This window comes from Cebidichthys violaceus, unplaced genomic scaffold, assembly GCF_023349555.1.
Source record: "Cebidichthys violaceus isolate CVI_PGR_0920_01 unplaced genomic scaffold, fCebVio1.0.p SCAF_8, whole genome shotgun sequence".
Lineage (NCBI taxonomy): Eukaryota > Metazoa > Chordata > Actinopteri > Perciformes > Stichaeidae > Cebidichthys > Cebidichthys violaceus.
In genome coordinates, this window is record NW_027176964.1 from 1,108,762 (window position 1) to 1,135,000 (window position 26,239).

Below are 26,239 nucleotides of genomic sequence, written 5' to 3' on the forward strand. Positions count from 1 at the left end.
AGAGCAGGGCCGCTTTTCAATCAGAGGGTCGGCGGTTCGACCCCCGGCTCCAGCTAGTCTCATGTCAATGTGTCTTTGAGCAAGACACTTGATAAAAGCGTCTGCTAAATAACTGTAATGTAATGTCCTGTTCAAACAGAGGAGACACTTGAGGCAGCGACGAGCTGTGCCTTACCTCAGATTGCGCAATCCCTCACAAACTGGGTTGAGCCTTTTGCTTTCTCATTGTTTGTCACCACTGTAATATTTGTAAAACATATTTAGTGTTGCTGATCTGACATTATACCGCAGTGAAAAAGCACAGAGAGGCAAACACTACTCTGCCTCAAAGAAGAGGGCGAGCGAGAGCCCCTGTGTCGGGTTCATGCTTGTTCTGTCGTTGCTCTTCTTCTACACTTTTCTTCTTCTTATATTTTGCTTTGACCACAAAAATGTAAGATTATGTATCCAAGCTTAAAAATGTCTCAAAAAACAAGGAAATATGAACAAATCAACAGCAATTCAACGTTGGACAGGTAAAGTAACCTTTTATGTGTTTGTTGTTCTCTTTATACATCCGGGGTTGTTACACAGATTATTGTGGAATCTCACGATTTTCGCGGGTGGTGCCCGCGAGCGCTCCGCTTCTGAAACTTCTGGGGCAGATCGCGGCGCACACGCTCCCGGTGGAATCAAATACAGTGACGTGCGGTGAGGTTCGTGTCTGGTGAGGCACTGACGTTACATAAGTCAGATTTACAAATATATGAACCCAATAGAGAAGCTTAAATCAGCATTCAGTTGGCAGCTTTCACATTGACTACTGGTTGTTTTTCATATCAGCATTATTTACACACACCCATAGGTAAGGTACATATTTGATTCAAATATGTACCTTCAACCTTTAGAACCACTGAATTCTTATTCTGAATAACTTACTCATTGCAGTCAGTACATGTGGCTTGATGTACACATATGACTTGTTATGATAAAATCACAGAATGAATCCCACACTTCTATTCATACTGTATTCAATAGGCCTTTATTCCCGGATGACATTTTGACATGTCACAGTAGAAAAACAATGGATTTAATGATGACTGAATTCTAGCGATGTGACGGACCGTAGTTGATCGAGAAGTGAACAAATCAGTGTTGAAATCTGGCAGGAGCTCGTACAATGTACTCCATTCACTTACATTATGATGCGTTCAGGCTCTGTTCAGTAAAATGGGTAATGGGTGAAGGTATATTATTTACAGTCTATGACTATGTTACCGTAACGTTATGTGTTCAAATGTAATCTTGTAAAATGGGTTTTTAATATATATATCATATAATATATATCATATAATATATATATATATATATATATATATATATATATATATATATATATATATATATATAATATATATGTTATATATACAGTATTCCTTGCCTACAACGAGGAAGTGAAAAGTGGAGTAATGCTGAGACAGGTAGGAAGAAGTTAAACATAAATACATATGCTCGGGTGGAGTTTGGACCTGACGGGGACTGTAGTTATTGTTTGATCTGTCCAGAGGCAGAGGCCGCCGTCCAGCTGTGCTGAACTTCGACCCCAGAGATATAGCCTATCAGATTGGTCCGTCGGTCTACCTTATCGACAGATTAGTTGGAGAAAAGACGACATTCTGTGGCTTTCACCGGTCAACTTGATGCGTAACTGTTAGTGAGAGGAGCGGCCCGATAAGGACGGATCCACTAAGGAGCAGAGAAGTCCCGGACAGTGCTTCGGACCTCTGATGCAGAAAGCCACGAGAATCTCCAGAAGATCTCCACAAAGCGTTTAGTCAAACCCTGACAGAAGCATCATGTTGAGTAAAGACCTTCCAGACATTGAGGTAAATTATTGTGTGTGTGTGTGTGTGTGTGTGTGTGTGTGTGTGTGTCTTGTTTTACCTCAACTCTTTACTTTAATACTTATATATCTGCTGGCAAACAGCCTTGTAGGGCTTGTAAATTGGAGAATGGGGACACATGTTTGCATCTCTCTCAGTATCTCAGAGACTATTCGGACTAGACCACGGGTCGCTAATATCCGGATCCGGACCCGCACGCACGTATATCTGGACACTGGACCTACAACCGATAGAGAATAGAGAACTAGTACATGTTGACGGAGCGCTTCTAGTTTTACCTGCGCAGCTCCTCGTTCAGCGGTGCAGGAAACACCGATCATTACCTGTGGAGCGACGCCAGTGGTATGGCACTTCTCTAACAGAACACCGTTTCCTGAAGGCATGGTGCCGCTTGAAAGTTCATATTAGTGATGCATGCAATTGAATCAGAATGGTGTATATACTGTGTATATATATATATATATATATACATATATATATATATAGTGCAGTAACACATCCCTGCAGTGTCCCTCGTAATGTCCTCCCATACACCTTGTGTCAGAAATGACCTCGCCTGGTTTGACTGTTATTTAAAGCATAAAATATAAATAAATTGTCAATCAATTCTTTTTTACACCTTTAGTCTTATTTCATTCCAGCACATTACCACACATTTTTCCCCTCGTTTTGGAATTTAGGACCAATAGACCTTGTTTACATAAAAGTATACCCTGTTTTTGAGGGAAAATGAAACAATGAATTGTTTTGACTTTATATTATTTTGACTATTTGACTGATCACAGAGAGGTATATATCAAAGTTTAGTGAGGATGCTGTTTTTGAATCATTTGAATTTTTCTAATGGCAGCACATAATCACACCTGTTGTCCTCTGGGGTCATTTTTAACCCCATCTGGTTTGACTGTTTACAAAGCATAAAGTATAAATTATCACCCGCCTCTGTGTTTCAACTCTTTAGTCAACTTCATTCCAACTCATTACTGACATATAAAACATGTCAACATTCATTTCTGAAACATTTAACCCTCCGGTTACCTTCAAATTTACCAACACCTTTTATCCTGGGGTCTGTTTTGACCCCAGCAATTTGAACCTCCAGAAAATGATTATAATTAAAATTGCTACCCAGGTTTATGTGTCAGGTACTTTGTTTTTTGTTGACTACCTAAACAGCCCTTTAAATAAAACAACCCCGCCACCACCCAACCCCTTATACATCCAGAACACCTGTTGCATACGACTATGGAGAAATATGCAGATCACCATAAAATCTCACTGATTGACCTAAAATTGGAAAGAGATATTTTTTGGGTGTTTTAATGGCTTTACATATCACTTTACATATCAACATGTTGAGTTTATGTTTACCCAGTTATCCCCAATTAGACTCCAGGACATTACAAGGGTAAAGTACATCTGAAACTCTGAATACAGGAGAGGTTGACATACTTTGTAGTGAACTAATAAGTCCTGTAACATAATTTCATCAAATTGCACAAAGGTGTGTTCCAACCTGGTTGATGTAAAGCTGACTAATGTTTATCAAAGGAACAAGAGAGACAGAAGAACGGTCCCAGTCTGTTAGTGACCACACGAACACATAAACAACCAAGATTATGAATTGGCTTTTTCTGAGATAAACAGCAGAGCTTGCATAAACTCATGCATATAAAAGTACTTCCACTTTTACAACCTCTCTTGTCCTCTCTGCTCTGTGTAAACAGCCTGTTTCCCAAAGAGTGTTTGTCACGTGACTGCTGGTCCAAGCTGAGTCATTCATGGCTTCCCCCCCCCATTCAATTTTGAGAAGCGCAGAATTTAATGGACTTCTTGCCTTTATTGGATGGAGGTAGTGATAGTCAGAAAAGGGGCAGAAGAATAGGGCCGCGGGCCGGGTGTGAACCGACTTGGTACATAGAATGTTTTTTACAGTATCTTTACCGACGTTTGTTTGTAGAATAAAGTGATTTTGAGGAAATGTCACAATTTTAAGGTTTGATTTTGTTGCGTTTCTTTTGGGATGCGTTTGTCACGCATGATGTGTTCATGGACCATCAGCAAGTTGAAAATCCGACATAAAGCCTAATTTATACAGCTTCTGGCTATGACAGATGGTGTAATTCTTTTTAAAGAAAAAAATATGCTTTGCAAACAGGCTTTTTGTGGTTCAGAGGGTTTAACAATAATTCTGCCACATGTCACAGCAGTGAGGATAAAAATAAAAAGATGAATATGGCCTTGTGGTTTTATGCAACAAACCATGTGTTCTGTTGTACAAGGTGTATGACGGTGAGGTGTGCACGTGTAGAGATGGGGCAATAATTTCAAGTCTATGTGTTTTGAAACTGAGATGAGTTGAGCAAACGATACTGTCATAACTGCCAGATAGCTTCACGCAATATTACAAACTCCCCCTCTCAATGGGTTAGAAGTGTAAAGAAACCTGGTTGGAAATGGATTATAATAAGTTGTTAAGGTCTGTCTCCTTATCTGACTGGTAGGGCTTTTAGGTAAGGCCTCAAACAGAGTAGAACATGTGCTGAGCATATTTAACGTTTGGATCTTGATTTCTTAATTGGACATATTTCCTGTTGTAATAAGACGTCAGTATGGGATATAAGTTATACCTTCTGCTCTTATGTATTTATAAAACATAAGCATAGTCACATAACCTCAGTGCACTGACCGTCATTATCTTATCATTCTGACCCCAACCATCCAAACAAGCAAACTTCCTAGAACTTTCAGTGTTTTTGTCAGCACTGTGTGTGTGTGTGTGTGTGTGTGTGTGTGTGTGTGTGTGTGTGTGTGTGTGTGTGTGTGTGTGTGTGTGTGCTATAAAGACAGATAACAGTGGTTTATGAGTAACAAGTGGAAAGCAACATTAAGACGTCTAAAACGTTTGGGTTTCCAGAAAAAGTGCTGGCATTGTACATTTCTGCACCACTGATAAGTTGAATACCTACGTATGTTTCATAAATGCATCTCTAATTAGCCTCATATCACACTTGCAGAAACGTACAATGACACAGGGTTGATGTTGGGAAACAATTAGTTAGGTTTAGGAAAAACATCATGATTTTTGTTCAAATATTAAAGTAACAACCGCAACAATGTAACTGGCGTAAACAGATAACAACCGCCCTTAGCAGACTTTCTTACATAACATTATGTAATGTTATGTTGTAAGCATAAAGTTAACATTAACAGCGGACTCCTGGGTAAAAGTCCTGTGGTTGTTTAACAATCCATAAACACATCCTTACCAAACAGTTATGATGATGCCAAACATTTTTGTTTCTCAATTAAATAAAAAAAAAAGAGAAAAAAAGATCACCAAAAACCTTTTCTGCCACTCTTAACAGAGACTAATAATATCATCTGGTTCTCTTTGTGTCAGTCACAATCTAATCATTATGGATGTGATGATCTATTTCCCTTCATTTGATACAGAGCATCCTGGCTCTGAATCCCAGGGTGAAGACTCACACTGAGGTTATGTCCACGGCGAGCAAGAAGAAAGAGAAGAAACACTGGAAGAGAAACCCGGAAAAGAGCTGTGATGTAAGACACACACACACACACACACACACACACACACACACACACACACACACACACACACACAACTCTGCTTTAGTCCATAGTATTTATTAAATATCTTTTTCCTCCACATCTGCCCACCCACACATTCTTTTTTCTCCTCTTTTCCGTGTTTCCGTGACATCGTTTTTCATGGTTCTATGTCGCCCACTCTTCAGTCTTGTGTGAAGTTGGAGAACAACTTTGACGATATCAAACACACGACGCTGAGCGAGCGCGGAGCTCTACGGGAAGCACTGAGGTGAGGATGAAATACTTTCAACTGACATCCAATCTCACAAACTCACTCGCATTGTGCAGACTAATGATTCTCTACAAGGATGAGCTGTGTGGGCATCAGCAGGCCAATTCTACACCTGTTAAATTGCTCCACCTATAGGACAAGACAGTAATAGCACATCAGATTAGAACTGCAGATGAGGATGTATCAATGTTGCCCAAGGGACGGTCTGTCGATTGGTTCACCACTTTGGTCAGAATTAAATATTATTATACCAACTACTACCAACTAATGGATAGATTGCCTAGAAATTTTACTCCGACATTCATGATCCCTATTGATGATCCTATGGTTTTTTGACTGGTGATATTTCTGGTGACTTGTACATTGTTGGATGTTGCTGACTTTGCGTTATTGTTGCCATGATGCTTGCTGCTTTCTTTGACAAGTCTGAAGCAAAGATTTTTCAAAACAAAGTAAACTGTCAAATAAAAGTAAAATCTGTCTTTAGGTGTCTAAAATGTGCAGATGCTCCCTGTCAGAAGAGCTGCCCTACTAACCTGGACATAAAGTCATTTATTACTAGCATCTCTAACAAGGTAATGCAAAATATATACACACCAACACATCCATGCACAAAGCAGATGCTTAAGAACAAACAATGAATGAGGAATTCTAAGTAGCAATACTAATGACACGATCTTACTGTTTGTGTCTGTGTGTGTACCAGAACTACTACGGGTCAGCACGGGCCATCCTGTCTGACAACCCGCTGGGTCTGACCTGTGGAATGGTGTGTCCCACGTCCGAGCTGTGTGTGGGGGGCTGCAATTTATTTGCTTCTGAGGAGGGACCCATTAACATCGGAGGGCTTCAGCAGTTTGCTACCGAGGTACAACATTTAAAGCTGTCAAGTTTTCTGTCCAAAACCATAGCCTATATAAAAGAAGCAGACGTAACCTCCGAGTCTGAAAAGTGAAGTGCAGAACCTGCATTCTCTCTAGTGTCCATCAGGGGGCGACTCCTCTGGATGTATAGAAGTCTATGAGAAAATGACTCTACTTCTCTCTTGATTTATTACCTCAGTAAACATTGTAACCATGAGTTTATGGTCTCAATCTCTAGTTTCAAGTCTTCTTCAATACAGCATGATGTTCATTTAGTACATTATGGTCCATTTAGAGTCAAACAGACCATAAAGCAGAGTATGATTTAGGGCGGGGCTACCACAGCAACCCTTCAATCAGGATAGAGGCGTAACCCTGCGCAGCTGGTTTATGACTAAAATAATGATTTGGTTTGCATTAAGGTAAATGTTAAAGCGACACTTTGTAACTTTTAAGTTACACATTAATTATTTTAAATGAAAATTAAATTCATATGCAATAAACAATTGCACACTCAGGAGTTTTGCAGATGCAGCCTTAATCGCGTGTGGTATGACCCTCATCTTAGAGTCGCTAATGTTAGCTAATGTTAGCTGGCCATTGCTGTGTAACTGTCATTATTGAGTCTGTGAGCTGATTATGTGATTCTTGAGAGTAAAAGTTCATTCTTGACCTTCTTAATTATAGTTTAACCAAATAATCTTAAATTATAGTCCACTTACTATCTTTTATCTCACATCAATAGATTGGATGTGAATGGATTTTGCTCAGTTATCAGTTGCTCAGGAACGGGCGATTCTCATAAATGGGCAACAAACTCTTTTCTACTTGTACAAGCATTACAATATATTATGAAATTAACAACACGTTGATTAAACCTTCTAATACGAACCACAGGTGGCAGGAGATCAACACGTCCTCATACCTCGACGTTGCAGTTTTAAACCTACGGTTAATATTTCCAATTTGTCACAGTTTGGTTAGGTTTGGGCAATAAAGTACATTTTGAGGTTTTGGCAACAAAACACTTTTGTTAGGTTTAGGAAAATATATTTGTTTTGGGTTAAAATAAGTAGACTATGTTTGTTATGTAATTTAAGTTAACCCAGGTTACGTACATGACATAAGTTAAATTGGTTTTGTGAGTTTACTTTTGTACGTAAGTTAAAGTAAGTCAACGTTTTCTTCCACACGAGAGACGAAGTGTCCTGGGTCAAAGTCCTGTTTGACCCCTCCATCCTCACCTTTGTCTCTCTTTATACTACGTCACCTGATGTCCTCCTTTGCGGCCATCATAATTACGACAGGTCACCGCCTAACAATATACATAAATAGGGTCTTTTAATAATTTGCTCATCTAAACGACTTACTGTATGGGCCCCCTTTTTAATGGGGGGGGGACAGTTTTAAAATGAAGCACGTCATTGTGGCCACAGTAGCCACTGTTCAGAAAATGCTACATAGGCTACTTTAAAGTCAGCCATGTTGTGTTGAGAGTTATACCAGTGTTATGGTATGAACAGTCTATTAATGGGCTTGATAGGTGTATTATTTTAAATATGGGGGTGTGTTATTTTCTTCCCAGGTGTTTAGCAAGATGGGCATCCCTCAGATCAGGAATCCTGAACTCCCACCAGCCAATGAGATGCCAGAGTCTTACCACGCCCCTATAGCTCTGATTGGTTGTGGCCCAGCGTCAGTCAGCTGTGCCTCCTTCCTGGCCCGTCTTGGATATGATGATATTACGATATTTGAGAAACAGAAGTACATTGGAGGGCTGAGGTAATGTATCATCATCATATTGTATTTCATACTGCGTCATATCAAAGATTGTTAAGCATAACATTAGTTGAAATTGTATATTCACATACACACACACACACACACACACACACATATATACTGTAGTACAGTTACAAAATTACTGATACATAATTGTACAAAGTAGGGCTTTAGATACAGCAAATTCAACAGTTCCCTCCATGCAGCACATCAGAAATCCCTCAGTTCCGGCTTCCCTATGAGGTGGTCCAGTTTGAAATACTCCTGATGAAGGACTTGGGAGTGAAGGTATGACTCATAGAAACTCTTATCATATACACACATATTTTTTTATTGTCCATACTGTGTCCATACTGTAAAATGCTAAAATACATACAACAATAGTTGTTTAGTCTTCTGTTGGTTGTTAGATGGATTTTTGGTCATCTTAATGGAGTCAGTGTGTACTAAGATATGATACCAATTCTTTTGAATATATTGTCAGTCCCATATTGGATAGAAAATGGACAAAGTTGATTTGTGATATTGGATATTCATGAACATTAAACTAATAATGATGATCATTTCAATCCCTAGACGGTGTTGTTTAATGTGTTTGTGTGTGTGTGTGTGTGTGTGTGTGTGTGTGTGTGTGTGTGTGTGTGTGTGTACGTGTGTACACGCCAGGTGGTGTGTGAGAAGGGTCTAGGTGTTGACGGAATGACTTTGACGTCCCTGAAAGAGGAAGGATTTAAGGCTGTCTTCATTGGAATTGGTAAGTGCGTCTTCTTTGCATTTGACCCAATGGATGTGCATTTTAAACATTCGTCCATTGGGTTTTTACACCTTTTAATCCATCTATAACAATGGTATACATATAGTGTGTGTGTGTGTGTGTGTGTGTGTGTGTGTGTGTGTGTGTGTGTGTGTGTGTGTGTGTGTGTGTGTGTGTGTGTGTGTGAGTGAGTGTGTGTGAGTGAGTGTAAGTGTGTGACATAGTGGAATTTTTGGACTGCTTCACTGACAATCATATCTGTTCAAGCGGTTTGACTGTTTTTTTGTCCAATGCGTGTGTGTGTGTGTGTGTGTGTGTGTGTGTGTGTGTGTGTGTGTGTGTGTGTGTGTGTGTGTGTGTGTTTGTCTGTCTCCAGGTCTCCCTCAGGCCAACAGAGCTAACATCTTCCAGGGTTTAATTATGGACCAAGGCTTCTTCACTTCCAAAGACTTTCTGCCCATGGTGGCCTCTGCCAGCAAGAAAGGTACTGCGGTGAATACACACACTTTCCTGTACTTCTATATTTGTGAGGACCCTCATCTACATAATGCATTCCCTAGCCCCTTACCGTACCGTCATGACTTAATGCCTGACCCCAACCCTTAGCATGAACATTTTTCTAGCCTGAAGCTTGAAAACAACTCCTAACCCTCAAACAGGCCTGGGCGGAGGTGAGGGTTGGCCATAATGTCCTCACTTTTCAAAAATGGCCTGGTTAAAAAGTCGGTCCTTATTATGTAACAAGTACAAGAACATACACACACACAAAGCATGGATATAGTGTACATCAACCATTTACAGGAAATATACAACACACACACACAACAGTTTTGTTGCTGACATAATTTCAATTAACAAATATTTGTAGGTATTGATAAGGAAATCAAACTAGTTCATATATAAAAATGTTTCAGCAGTGAAAGGTATATTTGCGCATCAGGGACAGTCTCATATTACTGTCTCTCTGTCTCCGTCTCACTCGGTCTAGGTATGTGTCAGTGTCGCTCCTCTCTGCCAGAGTTAAGAGGTATCGTGATAGTTTTGGGGGCCGGCGACACCGCGTTTGACTGCGCCACCTCGGCTCTACGCTGCGGAGCCAAGAGAGTCTACGTCTGCTTCAGGAAGGGATTCACTAACATCAGGGCTGTTCCTGAGGAGGTACGGATGAGGGATGGATGGACGGATATATACGCAGATGGAAACATAGAGAACGCTGAACATGTGTTTTTTTCCTGTCAGATGGAGTTGGCTAAGGAGGAGAAGTGTGAGTTCCTGCCCTTCCTGTCTCCTCGTGAGGTCATCATGAAGAACGGCCGGGTTGCCGGGTTACAGTTCTGTCGCACCGAGCAGACTGAGGAAGGTGATTGGCTGGAAGATGAAGAGCAAGTTGTCAGGCTGAAGGCTGATTACATCATCAGTGCCTTTGGTTCCATGCTCAACGAGCCGCAAGGTAATTGACCAATCAGACGGACTAGCTGACCAACAATTAGCCTCTTTGCTTTGCCCTAACAAATCAGTCAACTAATATGTGTTGAAAATGAGAAGATGTGTGTAAATCTCTGTATCTTTGTATTTTATGTGTGTTTTTCTATTTTGCTGTCTTTTGTATGTTTATATGTGGTATTGCATTTGTAGTTTTATAAATATAATAGAATTAATATAGGTATTTGAGGGGTAATTCATATAGCTGATTTGCATACCATCTCAATTTTATAAACCTACTTTTTTCAAATTGAATTTATTGAGCACAGGATGACCAGCATATGTAATCAACTCTTGGTCTCTTGGTCTGTGCGACTATGGAAAAGATCCTAAAAAATACATATTTGCATTGTTACACAACAGCTTTGAGCTTTTCAGAATTGTAGGAGTTGTTACTGAGTGATGCTGTAGCTGAATGCAGAATATTAAAGGTACTTCGAGGAACTTACATTTTGCGTTGATTGTGGTGGTCCCTGTGGACAAAAGCAGCAGTAGTGTTCCTTGCACCAGACTCCCTTTAGAAAACCTCTTATTTTTTTGCCGCACGGGTCTGATAGTCAGCCCCGCACAGTCCTGGTTCTGGTTCTCCCGTGCTTCCCCCCCCAGCGGGCTCAGCAATACGGTCTGGGTCCCCAGCAGCTTAATGTCAGTGTTGGTCTCATTTACTGATGAAGGTCATATAGAGGCCGTCATATAGAGGCATCGGTATTAAACTGAGGCTGTTTCACAACCAGTTGTAAGTTCCTCATAGTAACCTTAATTTAGTGATAACATGTTTTCATACATATTCCGTATGTGTCTGTGTGTAGTAAGTGAGGCCATGGCTCCTGTGAAGATGAACCGCTGGGGCACTCCAGAGGTGAACACCGACACCATGCAGACCAGTGAGCCCTGGGTGTTTGCAGGAGGAGACATCGCTGGTTTGGCAAACACCACAGTGGAATCGGTGAACGATGGCAAACAGGCTTCGTGGCACATTCACAGATACATGCAGGTAAATTGGTCTTAGCGAGAAGCCCCCCCCCCCTGTTTATTACTGAATTAAACACAGGCTGTAACACATTCGTCCCGTCTCCCTTGCTCCTGCAGTCTCTGCACGGACAGACAGTGGACCCAGTTCCGAAGCTGCCGCTGTTTTACAGCGCTATAGATCAGGTGGACATCAGCGTTGAGGTGTGTGGAATAAAGTTTCCCAACCCGTTTGGTCTGGCGTCTGCTCCTCCCACCACCAGCACTGCCATGATCAGGAGAGCTTTTGAGCAAGGATGGGGCTTCGCTCTGACCAAGACGTTTGGACTGAATAAGGTAGAGTAAACACACACACACACAGTATAAAGTACCACCAAGCAATCACTTAGAGTTTCACATTAGTATGCAAACATAAGGGATTCTGGAGCCCACTTTTATAACCATTTACCCACTTCACTTTGGTTATTTTGCAAAGTTTGTTCCGTTTCTTTTTTGTATAGTTCATTGGTCTAAATGGCAGTACTAACAGAGATGGTAACCAGCAAAATATTATAGGGCTGCACTCAACAATCATTTTAATTTTTGGATTAGTCTGCCAGTCATTTTTATTTGGGAGATCATGTGTTTGGTCATGTGTGCGTGTGTATCTGTCTGTCTGTCCACAGCTAGTCTCGCATACAACTGGACTCTACTGAGGGCATTTTTCTCACCTTAATTAGTCGTTTAATCTGTAAATTGACAGAAAATAAATGAAAAAATGTCCATCACAGTGTCATAAAGCCCAATTTAGCCCAATTCAGATTGCCTGTTTTGTCCAACCAAAAGTCCAAAGCCTTTTTATTTTCAGTATACTACTATGATACAATCATACATTCAGCAAGTTTTCATATTTAAGAAGCTGGAACCAGAAGTTTCGTTGGCATCACAATTGTTGCTAATTGAATTTTGTTCCACTGTTTCATCACCTGAATGTTTCAGCTCTGACGTTTTGCCATTATTGGAAGTATCGAAGTAAACATTGAGATTCTGTCAGTAAAAGCTCAAATAAATTAGTTTTAGCTTTTGTTTCAGGGAATACCGTGTGTTATTAGCTAATATGGTAATATGTCTGCATTAATGGAAACATGCACACACATGCATGACATGGAAGTGGATTCTGAGTCCATTTACCAATGGAAACCCAGTTACATAAAAACAACCACTCACACAGACACCACTGCCTCTGTGAATCTGTGTCTGCAGGATCTGGTGACCAACGTGTCTCCTCGCATTGTGCGCGGGACCACCTCAGGTCACATGTACGGACCGGGTCAGGGCTCCTTCCTCAACATCGAGCTCATCAGCGAGAAGACGGCCGCCTACTGGTGTCGGTCAGTCACAGAGCTGAAGAGGGACTTCCCTAACAATGTAAGTTTCCTCGTCACGGTCAGAGTCACCACTGTACTTTATTAACAAACATGAAAAGCGTTACTAACAGCAGTGTGGAGTGCGCTAGATTTTAAAAAGTATCCAACAGAAAAACTCAGCCCAGTGTTGCAACAACACTGACAGCCCGTCATTTTGGGCATCCCTCCAAAGCCACGACCCCCTAAATTACCATAATGAACGTAAACAAACATGGTTATTGTTAGTACTCACGGCTGTTAAGCTAGCAGCTTGTGGAAGACTCTGGTGGCGAGCATACATTCGGGCCAAATGAAATGATTGGAGGAGCTTAATAACGTCCTGTGACAGCCACAGATACCAGATCTTTTTCCTTTTTTTGTCAGAGCAATTGATTCATTGATTGCTGTCAGGATGTGATGATGATTTTCAACAAAAATATCTAAAATGTTTTTTAAGAAGATTACCAACAGACAGTGGCTATTTACATTGTCTGATCCAACACCACGGTGAGATTCATCTTCCACCCAAGTCACTGTGTGTCTGAAATATCAGATGCACGTGATTGAAGAACGGGCATTTGAAAACGAACCCTCTCCCTGTCTCTCTGTCAGGTGGTGATCTCCAGTATAATGTGCAGCTACAACAAGGAAGACTGGACAGAACTAGCCACGATGGCAGAGGTGAGGAAAACCACATGCCGGTTACAGAATCTATTGTGTAATTATTGAATGAGCATACACAGGTTGCAACTCTGTGGTTTGTGACAGTCTGAAATGGAAATGTGTGTGTGTGTGTGTGTGTGTGTGTGTGTGTGTGTGTGTGTGTGTGTGTGTGTGTGTGTTTAGGAATCAGGAGCGGATGCATTGGAGCTGAACCTGTCCTGTCCTCATGGGATGGGAGAGAGAGGCATGGGACTGGCCTGTGGACAGGTACACACACACACACACACACACACACACACTATTCCAATGTACAGTATATGCACATAGATTTACTCGTCATAAGCATACAGTTCATTCCGTTTTTTACAGCCTGCTCTGGCATATTATGGAGGATACCATCTAGTGTAATCTTTTAAAAATGTAGTATTTGATATGCTGAATGATTTGTGTGTTATTGACATGTTTGTGTTTTTATGTGTCTGTGGAATTAGGACCCGGTGTTGGTGCGTAACATCTGCCGCTGGGTGCGTGCTGCCACTTCCATTCCGTTCTTTGCCAAACTGACACCAAACGTTACCAATATAGTCGACATCGCCAAGGCTGCTCATGAAGGTGGACACACTTCACCGCACCACGCTCACTTCTTTTTCTTTCTTCCACTTCATTTCTGCTACTGGACGTCCTATTAATATATATATATATATACATATATATATATATATATATATATATATATATATAGATATAGAGAGAGAGAGAGAGAGAGAGAGAGAGAGAGAGAGAGAGAGAGCAAATTATCAACATTGAGGATTTGTAATGAATGTGTGTGATTGTTGTTATTGTTGTGCTGTGTTATAGGTGGAGCCGATGGAGTAACAGCCACCAACACAGTGTCAGGTATGATGGGACTGAAGGCCGACGGCTCCCCCTGGCCGAGTGTCGGGAAGGGCCAACGCACCACGTATGGAGGGGTCTCTGGTGAGGAAACGCACCAACATACAAACACGTACACAATCCCTTTAGCTGGTAGCTCCCGACACTGCTGTAATAAAAAGGTACTTGTAGAGATTATGTGTGGCACTTCTAATAAACCTTCAAAAAAGACAGATCAAAAAGAGTAAATTAAAGCAGCAGAGGCCACTATATCCAGATTTTGTGTCTGTAATAATGTGAAGCGAAGCTCCAGAAACACTGGATCCTACACTTCCCATTGGGCAACTTCATAGCGTCTTTCGTCAGAATCTCTCTGTTCGGTTAACACCTCCAGTTCATAACGCGGCTTTCTATTATAAATTTGTAGTCTCCACGCCCAAGTTGAGACTCAGATGATATCATTTGGGTCTTTTTTCAATTTTGGAACACTCTTTCCAGAGCCTACGGAATCCCTGAGAGGCAAATGAGAATAAATAATTCTGGTGATCCATTTTTTTGGGCTGATCTAAATTGTTTTCTCTCCTGTGTTTATGACTTAAAGGAACAGTGTATAGCATTTTGGGGGATCTATTGGCAGAAATGGAATATGATATTCATAAGTATGTTTTCTTGAATGTATAATCACCTGAAAATAAGAACTGTTGTGTTTTTGTTACCTTAGCATGAGCCGTTTATATCCACATACCGTGTCCTCTTCCATTATGTTTCTACAGTAGCACGGAACGGACAAACCAAACGTTGGTTCTAGAGATGGTATTCGCATTTTCGTTTTGGCCACCCTAGTTCTCCTACACCCTTGGCTCACGGGAGACCTTTCAATTGGTTGTAATCTGAAACCAAGATCCTAGAAAGTAGACCTTTAAGAACAGATGAAAAAAGTTTTGCCAGGGTCACTTTTTTGATTGGCTTTTTTCTCTTTTTTGTGTTTTCATTTCTCCATGCACTTTAAACATAAGGCACATAGAATGTGTGTTAGCAAGTTATGTACATTAAAACTCACTAGGAGGAAAACATAAATGCTATTCAGTCCTATTTAGAACAACAGCCTCTTGTGGCTGAAATTAGTACTACAACAACATAGACGTAGAAAAATGATCCTGACACAAAAACAAATCACCTGCCAATTTTTCTCCACCTGTTTCACAGATTTAAAAAAAAAAGAATACATTTAGGGAGATTCATCTGGCTTCCATAACAGCCACAGAAAACATTATAGAACCATTTTCATTGACTGAGTGTTACTCATTATTATGAACAAACTCAACTTACCGAGTAAACTGGTGAAGTCCATCTTTAATTAGGTACCATAGACAGGGACATGAATACAGATGGACAACAAACACACACAAATTAACATACAATGAAGGGAAGGGCTTCTGCCTTACAACCAGGCGGCAACCTCCAGTTCTGCTAACTGAAGCTGATGCGGACCAACATGGCGACTCCTACGGTTGCAAATAGAAGTCTGGTTGTATAGACGTCTATGAGAAAATGACTCCACTTCTCTCTTGATTTATTACCTCAGTAAACATTGTAAACATGAGTCAAATAGATCATAAAGCAGGGTATGCTGTAGGGCGGGGCTACACAGTGATTGACAGGTTGCTGACTCTACCAGAGCCGTATACGTCACTCCTCCGCATTCCAAATATGGTCACTTCCGTTCGATTGCGTGTCAGATTTGTAAATACAACAGCATTATCCTTTAAAAGATCCTGGGATGACTGAGTGAATTAAAGTGACACATGACATCCACACTGAACTAGCTCTTAATATGATTAACAATGTGTGCAGGTAATGCCATCAGACCCATCGCTCTCAGAGCAGTGTCAGCCATCGCCAGAGCAATTCCTGGTTTCCCCATCCTGGCCACCGGAGGTATCGACTCAGCAGAGAGTGGACTACAGTTTCTCCACGCCGGGGCCTCAGTGTTACAGGTGATGATACTACTGTGAAAATGAAATCCTACTTTCTATGGTTGTGATTATGTTTTGTTGACCTCTGTTTGTCTTCCTGTGTCTGACTCCCACAGGTGTGCAGTGCAGTACAGAACCAGGACTTCACAGTGATTGAGGATTACTGTGTGGGTGTGTAACTGTGTTTCTGTATTTATATATATATATATATTCTCCGTGGTGAAAAGACATGAAGCAGATCCAGCATATTGGACCCTGAAACAAGGAACAAGCAATAATGACAAACATCACTAGATGTTTTTTATGTCATGAACTGTAACGGTCTTTTTATTCCCTCGTTGCCGGCGTTAGCCATTGCTGGAGACATTCTTGTGTCTAATAGGATAAAACGATGAAGTGATGACGTTTTGGACTGACATTTGTTAAAACTGCAACATGACTAGTTGGCGAATACAACCAAGAGGCAGTTATTCTAGTTATAACAGTAAAATGCATGGGTTTAGCATTCAGCTGTGTTATTATTCACTAAAACAATGACCCATGGGGCCGGTTAACCTGTTGTTTATCTCAACAGGATGTACTCTAGGGTATTTTTAACTGAAGTCTGTCTGAACATGACAGATGTTTTGATTCAGGTCTGAAGAGTTCTGCATACCCACTTTGTATGTTCTCCTGAAATAACGACCAACCTAAGAATGGTCAAATGTGTCCAGATGCTTCTGCTTTCGGATGTTTAACCTGCATGATGATACCATCGTGGTGGATATGTGTGTTCAGGTCTGAAGGCCTTGTTGTACCTGAAGAGCCTGGAGCTGAAGGACTGGGACGGCCAGTCTCCTCCAACAGAGAGGCATCAGAAGGGGAAACCAGTTCCCAGACTGGAAGACCTGGTGGGAAAGGTACCACCACTTTCTACCAATACTACTACCACAGTATCAGTATATTAATTATGCTACTATATTACTACATCCATTGCCATCTGTGTGTGTGTGTGTGTGTGTGTGTGTGTGTGTGTGTGTGTGTGTGTGTGTGTGTGTGTGTGTGTGTGTGTGTGTGTGTGTGTGTGTAGAGTCTCCCTAGCTTTGGGCCGTACCTCCAGCAGAGGACAGATGCCATCGCAGAGTACAAGAAAAAGCTGAGAAACGCAAAAACTGATGTGAAGGAAGCCGACATCAGCCGGGGCAACGGGCCCAAAAGAACTGTCCCTGCAGTCAAGGTATGGCACACTGTGCACACTGTGCACACACTCTACTCCTTTGGATGTATTATTGTTGTATTATTGTGCTTTGGCCTGTGAAATATGTTTTTTAACCACTGTGGATACTGTGTATGTGTGTGTGTGTGTGTGTGTGTGTGTTTGGTCATGGGTGTGTGTAGGACGTGATAGCCAGAGCGCTGCGCCACATTGGAGCGTACCAGGAGCTTAACAACATGGAGCAGGTACGCATACTCTCACATATCATAGCTCTTTTATATTTTAAGAATTAAACATTTTAAGTGAGGTTGTTGCCACCAAAATGAACAGAAGCCCAACGACTATGGTAGGCAATACATTTTTTTACAACATTCTTGACATCTTGGCATAACCCAAACTGTCTTCTCATGATCATTAGAGGCCAAATGATCAAATGGGCCCAAAGTGTCAGGGCCCATGGGCCTTCACATACAAAATGTAATCTCCAAGTGTCAACAAGGAAGAGACTCAAAATGACCACAAAGAAACACAAAACAACTACCATGAGATACAAAGAGACACAAAACAACTATGATGAGACACAAAGAAACACAAAACAACTACCATGAGACACAAAGAGACACAAAACAACTACAATGAGACACAAAGAGACACAAAACAACTACAATGAGACACAAAGAGACACAAAACAACTACGATGAGACACAAAGAAACACAAAACAACTATGATGAGACACAAAGAAACACAAAACAACTACAATGAGACACAAAGAGACACAAAACAACTACGACGAGACACAAAGAGACACAAAACGCCTTCAAAGGGACACCAAGCAACTTTAAAGATATTGGGAGTGCAAATTGATTCCAAAGTTTTACGAGGGTAGGTATCACATGCAATGTATAATATACTGGACATAGATCTACCTCTGCACCCTAATTTGTTCATATTAGACGTATATATCCATCCATTATCTCTAACCACTTATCCTATTCAGAGTGCTGTGGACACATATATCCAGCTGATCCAATTTTCCGAAACACTTATTAACATGTGCTTGCTGTTAATGTTAAACACCTCATAGCTTTATCAGGGAAACATGTAAAGAGGCTGCATGTAAGTCAGTGGATCAGGGAGATGTCTTCCTGCCTCTCAATGGAGAGAATCACTTCTTTGACTCTATATGAGAAACTTTATGGAAAATATGGATATGTCTGAAACGCTTCAATGGACTGAGGAAACAAGAAACGTTGAAGTGATGAGAGGTTGGGTATAAATAGGCAGGAGAATATCACCTGTTCTAAATTTTATTAATTTATTCTACTTTTTCGTTTACTTTTTGACTATTATTTTCTGCATTTTTTTTTTACTTTTCATTTATTTACCTTTTCTCTTACAATAATGCTGTGTTATAAATATATGTGTTTGTGTGTGTGTGTGTGTGTGTGTGTGTGTGTGTGTGTGTGTGTGTATATATATATATATATATTTATGAAATAAATTGATCATGAATTGATCATGATCTTTCCCTGTGTTCTCAGGTCCAGGCTTTGATAGATGAAGAGATGTGTATCAACTGTGGAAAATGTTACATGACCTGCAACGACTCTGGATACCAGGTATGTCAGTCCGTCACAGAACGATAGTCGTCTCTCTCCCTGTTCTGAAGACTTAACTGCCTTAACTGTCTTCACAGGCCATAACGTTCGACCCAGAGACCCACCTTCCCAGGGTGACTGACAGCTGCACCGGCTGCACTCTGTGCCTCAGCGTCTGTCCAATCATAGACTGCATCAAGATGGTTACCATGACGAAACCCTATAAACCCAAGAGGGGTGTGCCCGTCAGTCCAGTCTGCTGAAGGGAGAGACCAACCAACACTGTCCACCTATTTAATCACGGTAATCAGATGTTATGAAGTTGGGTTTTATGATCAGATTAATCTGCCTCATGAGGTAATGTGTCCCATTAATGCTTGGAAGAATTCAAAAGTGATAGAAAAATTACATTTTATGTGTTTATCTGCTTGATAGAGAGTAATAGGTGGAGTTCATGAGAAATTATGATTTTAAGAAATGCCAACCTTTTTTAGATCAGGATTCATCAAAATGAATATGTCAATAATTTAATTGTAATTCTGACATGAATAATTGTGAATTCATCTTTATTGTTATCCCTCTGTAAACACTAAACATTTAAAATTAAACGTGAATGTATGTATTGTATGTTAATGTCCTAATGTAAAAATAAATCTTTGATATGGTCTGTGATTAAAATAAAAACACTGGAGCACAAACTAACATACACACACTGTATGAACTGTTACATATCTTATAAACCGTGGATCAACCTGGGATGAATCTCATAGACTTAGTAATTATATTGTCCTGACTGGTCTGGTGGAATAAGTATTCACATATTTACCTTGATTAAAAATGAGCAATGCCCCAATGAACAAATACCCCGTGGGTAAATATCTGCAATTAAAACTAAAGTTCATAAATATTATCAGCTGAATGCACTTAATGTACTATAATAAAGTATTAAAAGTAAAATAAACAATTGTTCAAAATGTGTGTTAAATTATATTGATGAATTGTGTTATTTCCAGTGTTGGAATGGTTATATATTGACTTGCGAATTGTCATTTTATGTTACTTTATATTTCTGCTACAATCAGAATGAAATGTACTTTTTTCTATTCTATATTTGCATATATAGAGTCAATAACATATGTGCATATATGTGTGTTATATTACACATTATAACATTAAAATGCTGGGCACCACTCTTGAATAGGTAACGTTGTAAAGGCTTTACAACGTGTAATACATGACTTTATTAATTATGTATTCAATAATTTAGACAGACCTAATAACATAATGTCTGACATCATAATGGTATGTGGTTTATTGTATTTGAGCATTTTAGGAGCTGAAGAACGTTATTATTCTAACAGGACATGAGCGAGACTTATTTATTATGTCCTTTCATTATGAATCAGCCGGTTGCCCTCCAGAGCAGAAGGTGGCGCTAATGCGCCTGATGCCACTGTTTGTCACCAGCAGCCGATAAAACAGCAGAAGAAGAAGAACGCCCATTTTGCTCACTCTGTCAAGGCGTCGAATTGTGCTGAAATATCAACAGACAGAAGAGGACAAAGAGCTACAATGGACGGGTAAATGAGTCAATATTACAAATAATGCTTCTAGTTGGACTTCCCACTGCTGTGCATGTGACGTGGACAGAATGAACCGTCCCCCGTGCTTAATTTAAGATATGCTAACTGTTAGCTCAGCTGCGATCCTTTATACTGTATATTACGAAGAACGTGATGCTAGCTAAACAACGGCACCAATTCCCCACTAAGCAATGAGGCGGTCCAACGCTGTCTTGCAAGTAGAAAAGCCTACATGCACAGGCAGGTAGAATATGACTCTAGTGCGCGTTTTACGCCTCACCTGGGTCTTCTAACTTCGGCAATGTCACAGCTAATTTTGGATTCATGTCGCTGACGTTACCAGTGGAACATATGAGGGATGAATGTTCGTATGAGTAAATGGCGACAGTTATTGTTGTTTAGCATTAGTGTAACAAGGTATTAGCCCCGTGCGTCCTATCCGACGTGGAGCGCGCACCTGTCAGTTCGGTCCTTTGTCTGCAGCTCGTGCATGCTTACACGCGACCTCCACGGGCTTATTGTATACAACGTTAGGTATTATATGAGAGAAGGTGAATGGGACATAAACATGACATAACATAATAATGTAATACAAAGTGAACAGCGTTAATTAGTTGAAAAGCCACTGAGCAGCTTAATTGTTACATTTGCGTGGGGAGGTTTCAAATATCTTCAGATTAAATTGTGATATTATTTAACTGGCCCGGGTGTATTGTGGGTGTGTGCCTCCATGGTGGTATGATGTCTTTGTGATGAACAATATGTGTGTGCGTGTGTGACAGGATTTTGTCCCAGTTTGTTAATGTGTGTTGTGGGCAACCGCATGCAATGATGCAAATGCGGGTAAAAATAGCCAATCAGTGTGTTGAACTAATTCAGTATTGACCCTCTAAAACTGTTCCATGGCTGCACGAGCTTCTCTGTGCATTAAGAACTAAGAGTTTTAAAAAAACAATACCATTTCAACCTCTGTTATTGCATGATTGTTCCTCTGTTACACATGTCAAAGAGATCTGCTACACACCATCACCCAGAGAACAGCAGCAGTCTCCCCTTCACTCTAAATTATACGGGTTCTTTTCCTTGACCATTTGAAGTAACATTATTTGCTGTTGTTTCTTTCTCCGTTGACAGTGATGTTGCAGTTGGTGTGAAGGCAAGCGCATTTACTTTTTACTTTTGAACACTCTTGCATTTTATTAGGTCTACATGATTTTGTTCACAAATTGACTGGATGTCATTGTATTTTGTATTTTAGATTGTTAGTACAGGGGCGGGTGAATAGAGCTAATACCTTTTTTGTATTAGTATTGGCTGTGATGTAATGAGACGACATACTATAAAGATGTGTGTTATCCTTTGAGTTAAATGACAACTGGTGTAATATCATTGAGATAAATGTAAAGCCATTAAAGTAATGTTGTCATATATATATATATATATATATATATATATATATATAGTTCAGGAGGGCAGACAGAGATTATACCGTATATGTTTAGTTATAATGTTTAGTATGTTTGTTACTCCTATAATACTGATATGTTTGGTTGTAAATGAAATGGGATGTAAATGAAAGTTACATTTCTTTTCCTTTTCTCTTGTTTTCCCAGAGAGGCTCAGATGAGCTCAACATGTACAGCAGCAGCCCCACCCCTTTGACCGGTAAGCACCAACATGCTCACACATGGACTGCAATGGTGAAGAAGACAGACCAGTAGTGCTTTTTAGTAGAAACAAAACGTGTATTAAATGAAGAACTTAGCTTGAGGAAAGACCATTTTAACACATTTTAATAAAATGGGTGAGTGAAGTTGTGCTAGTAATTGAGAATTTATTATGAATCTGTGAATACATTTTACTTTCTGTATCTGTTAGTTTACAAATTGCATCTCGAGGGCTTCAAACTATTATTTTCAGTATTTACCCACGTGTGTATGGGTAAATAATACTATTTAGTATGATAAGGAAAAATGTCACATTTGTTCTGATTGGTCTAAATTCTTTAAATCTGGTACCATCATATTTTGTACAACTTTGAAATTGTAGATCACATGAAAAGTATAATAAATTATCAAATAGTCAAAAGTCAGAATTTTTGAGAAATGAAGATACAGTTTTTTCCTACTAAAGTATAATGAAATATATAGAAAAAAGGCAGTACTGATGTTCCCAAAGACTGACCATAGTATGAGAAGAAAAACTCCCGTCTCAACAGTTTGACCGGATTAGAACATGTCTTCAGCCTAGAGAACACTTCCACCATTTCTAAAGTGGAAATGAAAGTCAATATTTCAGTTGCCTGCAAACTATGATGTACAAAATGTCAGAATATATACCCAAAAGCAAAAGTGATATCATCACATTTCTTTTTCTGTCTGATTCTGAATGAAATACCAGAAGACAAAAAAACTAAATATTACAACCAGACAGTTGAGTAGTCGGGGTCTAGGAGCTATTTGGCATTTTTGCTTGAAACATAAATTGAGTATTAGGATTATTCAGTCGACAGATATAATTATCCACTTAAAGGCTGTTTTGACTGGTCCTAGCAGTAAAAACATGTGTTACTAATAACATTAATGATGGCTCTGTTCTACTGACAGTGAGCCAGCATGCACAGTACCAGTGTTCTGGAAGTGAAGCAGCTAATTGGAGCTTAGTCATCATCTATTTTAGTATTTACGCTGGTGCTGTACTCTGACTTGAGCTTTAATCTCTAGAGTCATGGTACCGTGTGATTATTTGTGTTCATGTTCAGCGAACGGCAGTGACAGTAAGAAACAGCGCCTGGACGAATCCCCTCCCTCTAGAGTTCTCCACATCAGGAAACTTCCCAACGAAGTGTCAGAGACTGAAGTCATTGCCTTGGGGCTGCCCTTTGGAAAGGTCACCAATATACTGATGCTGAAGGGGAAGAACCAGGTAAACTACAGCAGAACTCCATACCATCAGCCAGTACGTTGACGTGAAGGCTGAACAGGAGCGGCGTTTTCCACACAGTGACACATTGTCCTGGAGGGGATTTGTTACTGTAGAAAGCTCACTGTTGCTGTGTTTTTCCAGGCGTTCCTGGAGTTGGGCACAGAAGAAGCAGCCATTACCATGGTGAACTACTACACAGCTGTCACGCCACAGGTCTGAAATACATCAGTGTCACTGTTACACATTATTCATCCTTTCTGTTCATGTTGTGAGTGCTACTAACTGAACTGTGTCTTCCTCGGATCGTATTCTATTTAGGTCAGAAACACTCCCGTCTTCATCCAGTACTCCAACCATAAGGAGCTGAAAACCGACTCGGCTCTGAACCAGGTATACTAACCCACCAAACGCCGTCCTTCAACCACACCAGGGTTACACTGATGTGGGACCCGATGCCCTCCCATGCGTGATGTATCTTTTCCTTTCCACCCAGAGGGCCCAGGCGGTGTTGCAGGCAGTGTCAGCGGTTCAGGATGGAAGCTCTCCATCCTCTGACCCTGGAGTGTTGGACCTAGCTCCACCCCCCAGCCCCGTCCTGCGAATTATCATTGACAACATGTTTTATCCTGTGACGCTGGACGTTCTACAGCAGGTAAAACCAAACCCCCGTTCAGGATGGTACACACACAGTCCAATAGCCACGTTTTCATTTCCCCTAATGTTTGGATATTCTTGGTGTGAAAAAAAAGAGATGAGATATCTACTTTAGCATGAGGCCTTTTCAAAGCTCATTCTGGTTGACTGAATCATGATTTGTCTGCGAGGGCTTTTTTTTAATTCAAAGGTTCTGTTGAGGTTTTTGAATGTCTGTCATCATAGTTTAAGAGAAACTTAAGTTATTTTAAGTGTTTGGATCCCACGAGTCAGAAACAATCCTACATCACTAGAATCTAATTCTGTCAATAGTATTATTTTAATGATATTAGCGTAGCCTGCTTTGACCTTTTTGGTACAGCCCTAGTGTCTGCGTAGCTTTAGGTTTGTTATTTAAATCAAGCACAGTCATGTTTCCTAGTTATTTCCTATGAATTTGTTGATTCTTCCAGATCTTCAGTAAGTTCGGGACCGTAATGAAGATTATAACCTTCACCAAGAACAACCAGTTTCAGGCTCTTCTGCAGTTCAGCGACCCCGTCAATGCACAGCAGGCTAAACTGGTAGGATCACACGCATGGGCAAAGTCTGGCCGTCACAGCAGCAACCTTACTTCCTGTTTTATATTAAAATCCCTTGTTGAATGTCTAAACAACAAATTTAGATTCAAAGGGAGGTTGTGATGGACTCATGGCCACTGCTAAGTACATGTCCAGTGTTGAGTGTTCACTCATGTGTAAAATGAATCACATTTCAGGTTGAATCTCAGTGATTTAACAGAAGTCTTCATTCTGCCTGTTAGTGCCCAACACTCAAACCAGGCAGTCTAACTTTCAGCCCTTTAACATTCTCTGCATTACATCAGCCTGGCTGATTCATAACTGTAAAATGTCCTTAGTATGAATCATTATCACACTATTTAAACACTATTATGATCCTTTCTCCCTCTTCCACTACCTCTACTCCAGTCTTTGGATGGACAGAACATCTATAATTCATGCTGTACTCTGCGGATAGACTTCAGTAAACTGGTCAACCTCAACGTCAAATACAACAACGACAAGAGTCGAGATTACACCAGACCCGACCTCCCTACCGGGGACGGAGAGTCGGTCAACAAGGATCATTCTTTATTGGGTAAATACACCTCTATCGTCATCTGTCTACGCCACATCCATTCAAATCTCAAACACAAACGGGATTTCTATATCAAAGCGATCAGCGATACCCTCGCAGAGGTGTCGTGATAGCTAAATAAAGCATTTTGCTGGAATCCAGTAAAATTACAGGTTGCAGGTAAATGTGGAATTTGTTGTGGTGAGACACGTGGGCAACAGTGGAAACGGCAGCGAGCAGAAATACCAACGCAGAGAAGCTAGATGTGTGCACGGACGTACCGGTCTCGGACTTGTTTCCCTTTTTGTTATTGCAGGTTTTAAAATGGTACTGGTCCGTCTCTAGCTATTTTGTCGAGCATATTGCACAGATGCGGGTGATTGCGGCCGTACTCTTTTAACCCGTCTTCAAAACTCTCCGGCATTGTGGTCGCTGCTGGCGTGCCCACCGACCCCTGACCCTGTCCAATCACCTGCCCCTACCGTTCTCGTGCTCGTTGCATATTGTGAATGCAGAGCGTTCATTTCTAAGGGACGTGGGTATCCACGTCAGCCATCATCTACACACAAACGAGTAGTTAAAAGCAAGTGTAGCTCCGGCTTTGTATCCACGTTTTAATGCCGTTGTTCATTATTTGACAATGAGAGAAGAAGTCCTGGTCAGCTTTTTTTTTTTAAATCTTGGCAC

The 26,239-nt window shown here is 40.6% G+C and overlaps 2 protein-coding genes across 3 annotated transcripts in view; both read left to right on the forward strand.

Moving 5' to 3' along the window:
• Positions 1 to 1,615: 1,615 nt before the first annotated feature.
• Positions 1,616 to 19,976, forward strand: dpydb (dihydropyrimidine dehydrogenase b). Its single transcript, XM_068701702.1, has 25 exons — positions 1,616 to 1,865; positions 5,340 to 5,450; positions 5,648 to 5,730; positions 6,221 to 6,308; positions 6,440 to 6,601; positions 8,182 to 8,378; positions 8,585 to 8,666; positions 9,045 to 9,132; positions 9,509 to 9,616; positions 10,121 to 10,290; positions 10,372 to 10,582; positions 11,424 to 11,608; positions 11,704 to 11,919; positions 12,826 to 12,990; positions 13,581 to 13,649; positions 13,815 to 13,898; positions 14,123 to 14,243; positions 14,490 to 14,609; positions 16,359 to 16,501; positions 16,597 to 16,651; positions 17,258 to 17,379; positions 17,550 to 17,696; positions 17,858 to 17,920; positions 19,218 to 19,295; positions 19,373 to 19,976. Exons 1-25 carry the CDS (start codon positions 1,836 to 1,838, stop codon positions 19,535 to 19,537), a joined length of 3,063 nt encoding a protein of 1,020 aa, XP_068557803.1. The 5' UTR covers positions 1,616 to 1,835; the 3' UTR covers positions 19,538 to 19,976.
• Positions 19,977 to 20,772: 796 nt separating this feature from the next.
• The window catches only part of LOC137892468 (polypyrimidine tract-binding protein 2-like), an 18,844-nt gene continuing 13,377 nt past the window's right edge, over positions 20,773 to 26,239 (forward strand). For both annotated transcript variants that reach the window (XM_068737612.1, XM_068737614.1), the window contains exons 1-9: positions 20,773 to 20,854; positions 21,992 to 22,013; positions 22,471 to 22,522; positions 23,619 to 23,782; positions 23,924 to 23,995; positions 24,101 to 24,172; positions 24,276 to 24,434; positions 24,889 to 24,999; positions 25,405 to 25,573. In XM_068737612.1, coding sequence (XP_068593713.1) covers positions 20,847 to 20,854; positions 21,992 to 22,013; positions 22,471 to 22,522; positions 23,619 to 23,782; positions 23,924 to 23,995; positions 24,101 to 24,172; positions 24,276 to 24,434; positions 24,889 to 24,999; positions 25,405 to 25,573 — 829 coding nt within the window. In that variant the 5' untranslated portion in view covers positions 20,773 to 20,846. The remainder of the gene's footprint in view (positions 20,855 to 21,991; positions 22,014 to 22,470; positions 22,523 to 23,618; positions 23,783 to 23,923; positions 23,996 to 24,100; positions 24,173 to 24,275; positions 24,435 to 24,888; positions 25,000 to 25,404; positions 25,574 to 26,239) is intronic.